This window comes from Dendrobates tinctorius, unplaced genomic scaffold (assembly GCF_039654945.1).
Source record: "Dendrobates tinctorius isolate UK_male_01 unplaced genomic scaffold, ASM3965494v1 ptg000138l, whole genome shotgun sequence".
Taxonomy (NCBI): Eukaryota; Metazoa; Chordata; class Amphibia; order Anura; family Dendrobatidae; genus Dendrobates; species Dendrobates tinctorius.
Genome location: NW_027361806.1, coordinates 16,701,479 through 16,713,597, shown reverse-complemented (window position 1 = coordinate 16,713,597; position 12,119 = coordinate 16,701,479). Strand labels below are relative to the sequence as shown.

General features: G+C 39.6%; 1 protein-coding gene and 1 long non-coding RNA gene across 16 annotated transcripts in view; one reads left to right on the top strand and one right to left on the bottom strand.

Annotated features, from left to right (window-relative positions):
• Window positions 1–7,969, bottom strand: part of SGIP1 (SH3GL interacting endocytic adaptor 1) — a 130,789-nt gene extending 122,820 nt beyond the window's left edge. For 12 of the 13 annotated variants that reach the window (XM_073544705.1, XM_073544709.1, XM_073544711.1 and 9 more), the window contains exon 1: window positions 7,787–7,968. In XM_073544705.1, the coding sequence (XP_073400806.1) occupies window positions 7,787–7,796 (10 nt within the window). In that variant the 5' untranslated portion in view covers window positions 7,797–7,968. Of the gene's footprint in view, window positions 1–7,786 lie in introns of all 13 variants that reach the window. The other variant, XM_073544707.1, reaches the window with a different exon arrangement.
• A 118-nt stretch (window positions 7,970–8,087) lies between these two features.
• Window positions 8,088–12,119, top strand: part of LOC141048758 (uncharacterized) — a 209,132-nt gene continuing 205,100 nt past the window's right edge. For all 3 annotated transcript variants that reach the window (XR_012220132.1, XR_012220131.1, XR_012220133.1), the window contains exon 1: window positions 8,088–8,260. This is a non-coding gene — a long non-coding RNA (uncharacterized lncRNA). The remainder of the gene's footprint in view (window positions 8,261–12,119) is intronic.

The following is a 12,119-nucleotide window of genomic DNA, read 5'->3' as shown; positions in this document are numbered from 1 at the left end:
TGACGTCCTCCGCCCGCGTCCATGCGTCGCTCGTCGGCGCCACAGGAAGCGCCCCACGAGAAATGATCCTGGACGTTCTCGCGCGATCAGCGACAGAGCCAGTCGGAGGTAAGTATCACGTGTAGCGATATCGCTAGCAATATCGCTGCTGCGTAAAAAACCAGTGACGTTACAGCGATATTGCTATGTGTGACGGGCCCTTAAGAGCCTAGCTCAGGAATAGAACAGACATTCATAGGACATTTCATAACTTTCCCAAATTTTTATGAAAAAAATGTTCAGCAGATACTGCATTGAACTACTGTACCAACATTATTATATATTTTAGGAGTCATTCCATTTTATACCAACTCAGACACCACCAAAATGGACACCGACTCCACAGCTTTGCTTAGAAAGCATTTCCCTCTCCCCCTTGTCTCCTAAACTTGTCATTCACTCTGAAAAAGTAGACAAAATCCACCTTGACCAAGAAAAAACAGGCTGCCAGCTCCCAGAGATCAGATCACAGCTGCCTATTGAAGTTTATGGAGAAGAGAGTGTGATGAGGAGTCAGGAGCAAACAAAAAAGCAAAGACATAGACTTGTGCTGCTGCTTCCTAGTAAGTGTTTATGTCACCCCTGCGTCGACATTGGGCACGTGACCACAAGTATGTGATTTGCATAATTCTGGTTACATTCGAACTGTGTCCAGCTTGGTTGAATGCACTTGCATTAAGTGCGGCCCCGTCCATCTAGTCGGCACGTGACCGTATGTATGGAAATCGCATATTGGCAGTCACGCGCCCACGACTGACACCAGAGAATCCTCACAGCAAACAGTGCGCATGATGTACCGAGTCACAAGTCTGCAGTCACTCTAAGGGCAGACAACCCCTTTAAATTGTTTTGCAGCAATGGGGCCTTAAAAAAAATTTAACCAAAGCAGGCAAGTATACTCTACTTAGATTTATATAGCTTTATTCCTACAATTCTACTTCCTTCTTAAAATGAATCTGTCAGCAGGATTGCACCCCCACTCCTAAAAAATACTTATATGCAAACGTAGCTCTTACTAAGATACATCCAGCCATTCCCTTTTCTAGCCAATCCATTCCTCTTTTACTAAGAAATCTTCATTTAAATTGATATGCAAATTAAGTCAAAGTGCTTTTGGTGCATGGAAGCACTTCCCAAGAGTCACTCTATTCGCCCATACAGAACGGCCTTTTTCGGCTTGATAGCACCTGTGCTGTAACTTCTGACAGCAGAGCTACATAATAAATAAATATATATATATATATATATATATATATATATATTTTCAAACAATGTGAAAAACATATAGCCAGCTCACCATAAAGGAGTTCCTCTTGATGCAGTAATCAGTGTTCACCCTATGCTTTGCAGGGAGTATGCCCCAACAAATAGAAATATGAGAAAATTGGGATCCAGCAAAAGGATGAACGTTCACCCGATTTGTAAAAACTTCTTCTTTATTAATCCATTATATCATACTAATTGATTGGAGTTCCTCATATTTTTTATGATATAATGGATTAATAAAGAAGAAGTTTTTACAAATCTGGTGAACTTTCATCCTTTTGCTGGATCCCAATTTTCTCATATATATATATATATATATATATATATATATATATATATATATATATATAGATATACAGTATTTTACGATTTTGTGGAAATAGGTATATAATTTAGAAATGCCACAAACGCCAAGGCTACTGATGACTGCAGGGAAATGTATGAGGAAGACACATGAGCGCTCAGGTGCTGGCCATGGTCCTGATCTTCACCAAGAACTGTACTGGTACTGGAACTATTTTCCTGCTCACCAACAGACCAACGCTACAGGTAATGTGTGTTTTGCTTTATAATTTCTAGCATTACAGTCATCCTCTGTCCTGATCCAGGTTTAGGCACCAGACTAAGATATATCATTTTCCTTTTTTCATATGTGCCCATCTTGAAAACTACATGTTACTGTGTAACCTAAATCCAACAATTCCCCAAATGGTGATCAGGGATAAAATGCCTCTTGTGAAAACTGGCAGCATCAATAATGGCTTACAGACCAGCTCTACTAATCTTTGCCTTGATGTAGAGATTGTGAGTTCCTGGTAATGCCCGGGTTTTTATGCTTCCCTCTGTTCTGGGTCTCTCCGGCTCTCACAGCGATACCCTCTGGCTTTCTGTCATCACAGGCCATGAAGCAAATTCTAACTTACAGCAATGACAAGTGATAAAAAGGCCAAGAACGGCAGGGTCTCTCTGGCGTTTATTTTTGCCTCTGATCCTTGTATAAAAAGATTATTTAGTGGCAGTACGATGAACGTGAATATTACAAATTACATAATGAAAGATTGAAAATGCACTCGAGGAAATGATGCATTTGAGGTGAGTGACTATAATAGTTAATGAATGATTAATTGCCCCTTCCAAGGTTTGTGTAATCAACACTTTTAGTTTGCAGTTAAGCTCTTTGCAAACATAAAAAAAAAATTTTGGAGTGGGAAAACATGTACTCCCCATGAAAGATGTCTGCGACAGCTTTTCTCAAAGCTCTTTGTTGTATCATTACTATTCCACCTGGAAATGCAAAACTAATACGTCAACTGGGAGTTAGCATGACCCTGTCAATAAGCTGGTACATAGCCCATTACGGTCAGTAGCGATTACCCAGTGTAGAAGTTCAACCCCTTGACAATTGGAACAGTTACAATAAGTTGTCAATTTATACACATACTTCCAAGAGGAATAATAGCAAGATCAAAACACAAATATAAATTCTGTATGCAATGGTATTTCATGCAATTATTTACTATTGCAGGCATATCAGGAGGTCGGACAGACCCTCTAGCTCAGACTGGCCGCGACTCTACCAACCGGAGAGTGACAACTGCGTAAACATTTATAAAGCTATCATCAGGTCTGTGGAGTCGGCATAAATGGACAGACTCCTAAAATATATAAAAAATTGGGTACAGTAGTTCAGTGCAGGATGTGCTGTAAATGTTTTCATAATAATTTGGGAAAGTTATAAAATTTCTCTTCTATTCCTGATCTAAGGATCAAGGCTTTTAGTTGAGATGCTCTGTAGTGAAGCAGTGCTATGGGGTTGGAGTCGTGTCAAAGATGGAAGTCAGTGAATTGCGGTCCGATTTATACGGTCGTCTGACTGCGCTATGAAGAGCTATAAAATATGATGCATTACATAGAGTAAATAAAATCCAGGTCAGTATTCCATGCCGCAGAATGGGAGCCCTGCTGACCGCCTGCTACCTGTTGAAATTCCCTAACGCCTCTTTTCATTAGCAGGCCTGTGCATAACATTGGAATAATGACATCGTGCTAGGCCGGCCAATCAAAAGATGAGCAGAAATTGAAGGCAGGTATAAGGTTGTTGGATAAGGCCCCCATTCAGTAGCCATGGAGTACCTACCTAGCTGCTACACTAGAGAGCCCTGAGAATCGATTTGCTCATCTCTAAATACATATAAAACCCACATGCCATATACTGATAAATTCTGCCATGATACCTAATAGCATATAAGAACAGCTGAAACAGGAGAGTATTGGTATTAAGCCTCACTTACATGAAGGAGTAAATAGTCATAATGTTTAGGTTTGTGTGGGTGAATGTGCTAAGTGCACTGACTATAAATGAAGACTGAGCCACCCGATTGCCAGTTTTATCATAGGTACACAACTTATGCTTCAAATTTAAAATCAGATAGCTCCCTTTCCATGTGCCCGTTAGTGTTTAGTGCTGCATCTTTTAAGTTTTTCATGAACAGCTCCACTCCCGCAAACCTGACTGTGCAGGACACTGCAGTCAACCCTGTTCACTTGCATGGGGCGAACAGCAACTCCCTGCACAGTGCATAACTGGGGCAAAAAAAAACAGTAAATGGGATGCAGAGCTAAATCAAGCCCGTGTCCCCTTTATTCTTAAGGTCAGGGGGGGATTCCAGTGGTTGGACCCACACGAATCATAAAGTGATGGCATATCAGTTTAATAATTTTTATTAGTTGACAAGTCACTGTGTCGCAAAAGATCAGAACACGTCTCGCCTGCTGCTGGCTAGCACTGAATGGGTTATTCCCAAGACAGAAGATATCTTAGTATCCATAGGATAGGGGGTAAATTACTAATCACTGGGGGTCCGATTGCAGGGACACACACAGATTCTCTGAATGGGGCTCTGAAAAGCCTCGTCTTGAATGATGTGCAGGCGAGTATGCGCAAATTCTGGCGCATTCATGGTCTATGGGACTGCGGGAGAAAGTCGACGAGCAAAGCGATTATCTGACGGGTAGAAGATAACTTAATACTTTAAAAAGCCATGACAATTACAACATTCGTTTTCACATGGGTCTCAACAACTTATAATGGGGTTCATCAGGTTTCTGGTATTTTTAGTGGTAAAACTAGCTGTACAGACTATGCATCAGTACCTGAAAAGAACAGACCCATCTAAAATGTTGAATATGTTTGTATGTAAATCACAATCAGCCATATATATAACCTCTACTGTCTTCTCTTTTCTCAAATGGCGGTAAATATGGAGTTGAGATATGGGCAGTTGTTTAACGAAGTTTTCACAGCTGATGGTCAGCGATTACTTTCTTTCTTAGTCCAATTAAATAGTACAAGTACGGTATATAGTAGCCATCATAATGTAGAAAAAAAACACTTGTGACCATCAATTCTTCAATGTGAGGACAATAACAAAACGCTTTATATCTCAGCTTCCTCGGTCCCTAAGAATGTGCCTTGGGAAGAGTGTTTTCACTAGGTGTTTTGCAATCATTACACGCCATATAAACTGGTTGACTAGCGTCAACCCATAATTATAGTCATTGACAAAAGCCAACTATTTGCTTACTATTAGGCCGGGGTCACACTGGCGAGGATTACGGCCGAGTGAGAGGCGCTAAAAGCACGCATTACACACGGACAAATGATTCTCTATGGGGTCCCTCGCACCAGCCGTATATTTCTCATCCGTATTCTACGGTCCGTGCCAATCGCAGCATGATGCGATTGTCAGCGTACTACGGCCGTAGTACGCCAATGCAAGTCTATGGGTGCGCAAAAAATACGGATTACACGCGGACCACACGTGACTTGCGAGAAATACACACCCGGTGTCTTTTAGCAAAGCCGGCAATTCAGTGAGCTATACAGTAAACTCACACTGACAGGTTTAATAAAGAAAGAAAGAATAGATATATACACAGAGAATACACATATATATATATATATATATATATACACACATTCTATGTGTCTATATCTATTCTTTGGTTTCTGTTATAAACCCTGTCATAGGGCTCCATTATATGTCCATTTTGCAAGACTGCGAGAAAATCTCAGCATGCGGATTACATACGGATGCTGACATGCGCAAAATACGCGACCACACCTTGCTTACGGATGACATACGGAGCACTGTTTAGGGGCCATTCATCCGTATTACGCATGTAAAATACTGACCGTATTTTGCGTCGGTTAGTGTGACCCCGGCCTTATTGTTGTAATCACAAACAAATAGGATATCAATAATAACGAAAAAAAGACACTGAATAGATCTCTTTCTTACGTTGACCACCCCTGTACAAAAACAGATTTAATGCAATTTTAGGCGCGCTGTAATATTTAGCTCAATCCAGGAGCCATACTATTTTTTTTTTTTTTTTTTTTTTTTACACTAACCAGGCAATAAGGAAATACTCCAACTTTTTAGGCTAAATTCACATGTCGAATATTTGGTGCAGATTTGAATGCAGAAAAGCCATAGTAATACAGTATCAGCTAAGAAAATGAAATTTCATTGAATTTTGTCCACAAAAAAACTGACCTGCAGGGTAGGGTGGATTATTACATATGCACCACTAGATTTTTTTATTTTACGGTTTCAAAACAAATTTGTCCTTTTTCAACGGAAATCAAAATCCACGCAGATTTTGCTACAGGAAAAAAAAAAAAGTGTGAACTTGAAGGAAGAAAAAAAATCTAAGCAAGTGGTTAAATACTGTCCATATTCAGACAAACAATATCCAAAGAGGAGGAACTTCTATGGATATTCCAGTAATGTGCAATGATCATGATGCTTCTGCTTTGATCAGGACGGCTCCATCTTCCATTGTGCACCAGACACATTTGCACACACACTGATAGAAAGCATAGGGTCCTCCCGCTGACATCATGTGTGATTCATTCATTGCCAGCCTGTCCAATAAAGGCTGCTGTTTAATCCTGGTATAAAACATACCCAATGTGAATTAAGCTCCCGCTGACTTGCAGAGCGAGCAAGACGCCAAAGGATGGGAATCCATTCAGTGCTATAGGCCCAGACTGGCAGCACCAAGTCAATGAAGCTATAGCAGATGCAGGAAACATCCCCCTTGCTATGTGGAGATCAAGAAAATCACAATTATACATCACAAGCACAGATAAAAAAAAAATATATAAAATCCGCTTCTCATCACGAGCACCGTATTCCACATGACATTGAATTTTGCTCACGATGGATTAATAAATAAAGCATCTACCCACATCCTAAGGGCAGACCTGTAAGAGATCTCGGGAGAAATAATCCTTTTGGAATCTATGCTAAGATTTTAGCCTGGAACAGACCTCAAGGGGAGGTCATTCATTAACCAAGCATATACCCAGCCCTTTTAACCCTTGACGGCAGCCATGGAATGCAAAAGAAAAAAAAAAAAAAGGAGGAAAAAGTGACATTTTGCAAATAAGAAACATTAAGGTGCCTCTAATGCAAAGGAAAGAGATTGCATAAAAGTTCACACCTCGGATTAGGCTTATATCTTAGCCTTAAAAGGGGTCATTTTACGTTAACACTTGCAAAAGAGATCCCTCCGAGATTTAGATTTTTATTATTTTTTCCAAAGAATTCTGCAAAATCGATCCATGGATAGCAAACCTGGCAGAAGTGCCTAATCGTAAATTGTCTAAACGCTACAACAGTGACAAGAACTGACAAGCAAGAAAAAACGAACACAGATCTAATCAAATGAATGATTTGCAGTGACAGATGCACAAATTAAATAATAATTGGTCAAATGGGAAAGATTATCGCATGATCCACGGGCCAGACTTGCAAACGATCCTCGGGTATACACAGATTTAATTGCAAAAAGAGAAAAAACAAAAAAAACGCAACCTGACCGCACCATCTGAATATACACTTGGGCATCTGTGCAGATGCCAGACCCCGGGGGAGGTATATACACCCAGCTTCTTAACCCCTTCAGCATCTTGGATAACAGTCATATGTGCAGCAGATGATTGCAAGAAAAAAAAAAAAGAGGACTAGACCAACTGCAAAAGTGTGTGCACCCCCGTGTTGGGAGGGTCATATATATGCTGGGAAGGGGTTGTGGAATTTTGCACTGGCACATACAAGGCCCCAGATATAGAAGGACTTTACCAGGACTAATGTGACATTTCCAATACTTGGATTTCTTGGCAAAGGTTTTGTAGAAATACAATAAAACCTGCATGGTGCCTGTAATGGGGGGTCCTGCAGTGACATCCTACACACAGGGGGACCCCAATATCTAATCATCCAGGACTGAGGCAAGGCTGACCTCACTAATGCATGAGAAGGGGTGCAATGATGATTGAAGGAGACAAAGGAGGGTGAGATGACATTCAGGAGCCCGGGGAGAGCGGGTGTGTGGCACTGAGGACGGAGCAGACACGGGAGAGGAGGGGGTGAGGGGAACTGCATGGTGCAGAGGAGACGAAGACACCTACCTTCCATCATGGTGGCACAATATCATTCCTTAATCTCCCAGGAGGCTGAAGAGGAGCAGTGTGTGGCTGTGAGGAGTCAGGCGCCCGGTGTGCTGAGGACCGGGCTGGTGGTGGTGGCAGCGGCGGAGGCACAGGAGGATGCTGTGAGGAGAGACGGGAGAGAATCACCCCGCTGCCCGGAGCCGGCCAATCCCCGCCCTCCGCCTGCATCACGTGACGCCATCTCCCACACAATACACACACCGAGCGCGGCAGCTGAGCTGACGCACTTCCCGCTCACACTGCCCGGTACCGGCCCCGGTCACCACAGCGGACACAGGCACCCGCCACAGTCTGAGATAATGCCCTGTGATGACTCGGAGGGATACGGACTCTGTAATCCTAGATTAACATTTTAATCAATGTTTCATATTTACTCAACTGGGCAGTGTAATCCGATATGAGGGTGATATATATATATATCCAATATATGAGGTAATGTCTGATGTGAGGGGTCATAATCCCATGTGAGATAATATAAAACCAATGTGTTAGGTAATATCTGTTATATGAGATAATATAATCCCAAAAATGAAGCGATATAATCCGGTTTATGAGGAACTAGCCAATATGTGAGGTAATAGCTGATATATGATGTAATATACCGTAATCCCATATATGAGGAAATATGCCACACATGAGGTAATATAATCCGATGTATGAGGCAATGACAAATATATGGAACTATAATTCATATATGAGGTAATATAATCCCATATATGGGGAAATAGCCGATATATGAGGTAACATAATCTGATATATGAGGTAATTTCTGAATTTCCCCATGGTGGGACGATTAAAGGATTATCTTATCTTACATAATCCAATGTATGAGGTAATATAATCTGAATATGAGGTGAGATCCCATATATAAGGTAATACAATCTGATGAATTAGGAAATAGCCAATAAGTGAGGTAATATCTGATGTATGATGTGATATATGAGGTAATTTAATCCCATATATGGGGAAATGGCCAATATATGAGGTAATATAATCTGATATATGAGGTGAGATCCGATATATGAGATAATATATTCCGATATTTAAGGAAATAGGCAATATGTGAGGTAATATAATCCCATATATGGGGAAATAGCCAATATATAAGGTAATATGATCTGATATATAATGTGATATCCTATATATGGCGAAGCAGCCAGTATATGAGATAATATAATCTAATATATAATGTGAGATCTGATATATGAGGTAATATCCCATATATGGGGAAATAACCAATATATGAGGTAATATAATCCCATATATGGGGAAATAACCAATATATGAGGTAATATCTGCAATATGAGGTGAGATCTGATATATGAGGTAATATAATCCCATATATATGGAAATAACCAATATATGAGCTAATATAATCTATATGAGGTGAGATCCGATATGAGGTAATATTATCCCATTTATGAGGCAATATCCAATATATGAGGTAATATCTATTGTGAGGTAATATCTGTTGCACGGGGTGATGTAATCTCCATATATGATGCAATATAATTTTATAAGAGATAATATAATCCAATATATTAGGTAATATCTGTTATATGAAGTAACATAATCCCAAATTATGCAATATAATCCAATGTAAGAGGTAATATTAAATATATGAGGTAATACAATCCCATATATGAGGTAATATCCTATATATGAGTTGATATCCCATATATGAGGTAATATAATCAGTTATGTGAGGAATAGAGTTGAGCGATACCGTCCGATACTTCAAAGTATCGGATCGGAATGGATCGGCCGATCTTAAAAAAAAAGTATCGGTATCGCCGATTCCGATACCGGAAGTCCCATTCAAGTCTATGGTACTTCCGGTATCGGAATAAGAAAAACCCTGTTTTTGCCTTGTACAGCCTCTCTGGGGTCTGTACGGGCCTTTCGGGGGGCTGTGCCGGCCTGCCAGGGGGTCTGTGCAGGCTCCGGTGGTCTGTGCCGGCCTGCCGGTGGTCTGTGCAGGCTCCGGTGGGCTGTGCCGGCCTGCCGGGGGGCTGTGCCGGCTCCGGGGGGCTGTGCCGGCCTGCCGGGGGGCTGTGCAGGCTCCGGGGGGCTGTGCAGGCATCGTCCGATGGGACTACAAGTCCCATCGGGCGATGCCTGCTACCATGACAGTGATTGACACATTAGCCAATGATGGGACAGTAGTAGTCCCATCATCCGGCTAATGTGTTGAATGTAAAAAAAAAAAAAAAAAATTACATGCTACATACATACTACATGCATACTACATGTAACATTCATACTACATACATGCTACATTCATACTACATACATGCTACATTCATACTACATATATACTACATGCAACATACATACTACATATATACTACATGCATGCAACATACATACAACATATATACTACATGCAACATGCATACTACATATATACTACATGTAACATACATACTACATATATACTAGATGCATACTACATACATGCTACGTACTACATGCATGCTACATACATACTACATACATACTACATGCATGCTACATACATGCTACATGTAACATTCATACTACATACATGCTACATTCATACTACATACATGCTACATTCATACTACATATATACTACATGCAACATACATACTACATATATACTACATGCATGCAACATACATACAACATATATACTACATGCAACATGCATACTACATATATACTACATGTAACATACATACTACATATATACTACATGCATACTACATACATGCTACATACTACATGCATGCTACATACATACTACATACATACTACATGCATGCTACATACATACTACATGCATGCTACATACATACTACATGCATGCTACATACTACATATATACTACATGCATGCTACATACATACTACATGCAACATATATACTACATGCATGCAACATACATACAACATATATACTACATGCAACATGCATACTACATATATACTACATGTAACATACATACTACATATATACTACATGCATACTACATACATGCTACATACTACATGCATGCTACATACATACTACATACATACTACATGCATGCTACATACATACTACATGCATACTACATGTAACATTCATACTACATACATGCTACATTCATACTACATACATGCTACATTCATACTACATATATACTACATGCAACATACATACTACATATATACTACATGCATGCAACATACATACAACATATATACTACATGCAACATGCATACTACATATATACTACATGTAACATACATACTACATATATACTACATGCATACTACATACATGCTACATACTACATGCATGCTACATACATACTACATACATACTACATGCATGCTACATACATACTACATGCATGCTACATACATACTACATGCATGCTACATACATACTACATGCATGCTACATACTACATATATACTACATGCATGCTACATACATACTACATGCTACATACATACTACATACATACTACATGCATGCTACATACATACTACATGCATGCTACATACATACTACATGCATGCTACATACATACTACATGAACCATAATAGTTTCATAAGAAAACACCCCATTAACATAATTCAATAAGAGTATATGAATATATTATTACATAAATGGGTATTATTGTGGACATCATGGGACAATCGCAATTACAAATAGCATACAAGAAAAAAACACACGAAAAAAGATCCCATACAACAATTTTTACAAATTACAAAAATAATTTTATTGAAGTATAACAGGAATGTAGGAAAAGGTGGTAAAAAAGTCAATTCTGACCATAATTAACATATGAGTGAAAAAACCCAACGGTACACCATAGGTAATGGACAGGGGATATAATTCATAGTATCAAACCCTTAATACATATATAATTATTTGTTATCCCAAGATAATATATAATAGCCAGTCCAAGTATGCATGCTAAAAGACTATTATAACACACACAAATGGCGGAACCTGCCACCAATGAAAGTAAATAACATAGTCACACTAAATGAATTCATTGCTTGATATTACCTCTTAGACTGGTCAAAAGTATAAGTCCGCCTAGGAGTACCCAACCCGACGTACGTTTCGGCTATGTAGCCTTCATCAAGGGGTGAAGAAGAATAGGAAACAGGAAGTATTTAAGATATATGGCCACCAATAAGATTATAAAAATTATGCACATGATCAGGACCAAACCAGGTCATGTGACATATTAAATAGTGTCCCTCCTACAATATGGCGTCCGTCACCATGGAGAATTCAAACAGCAACCCCACATAGTTATGTTAA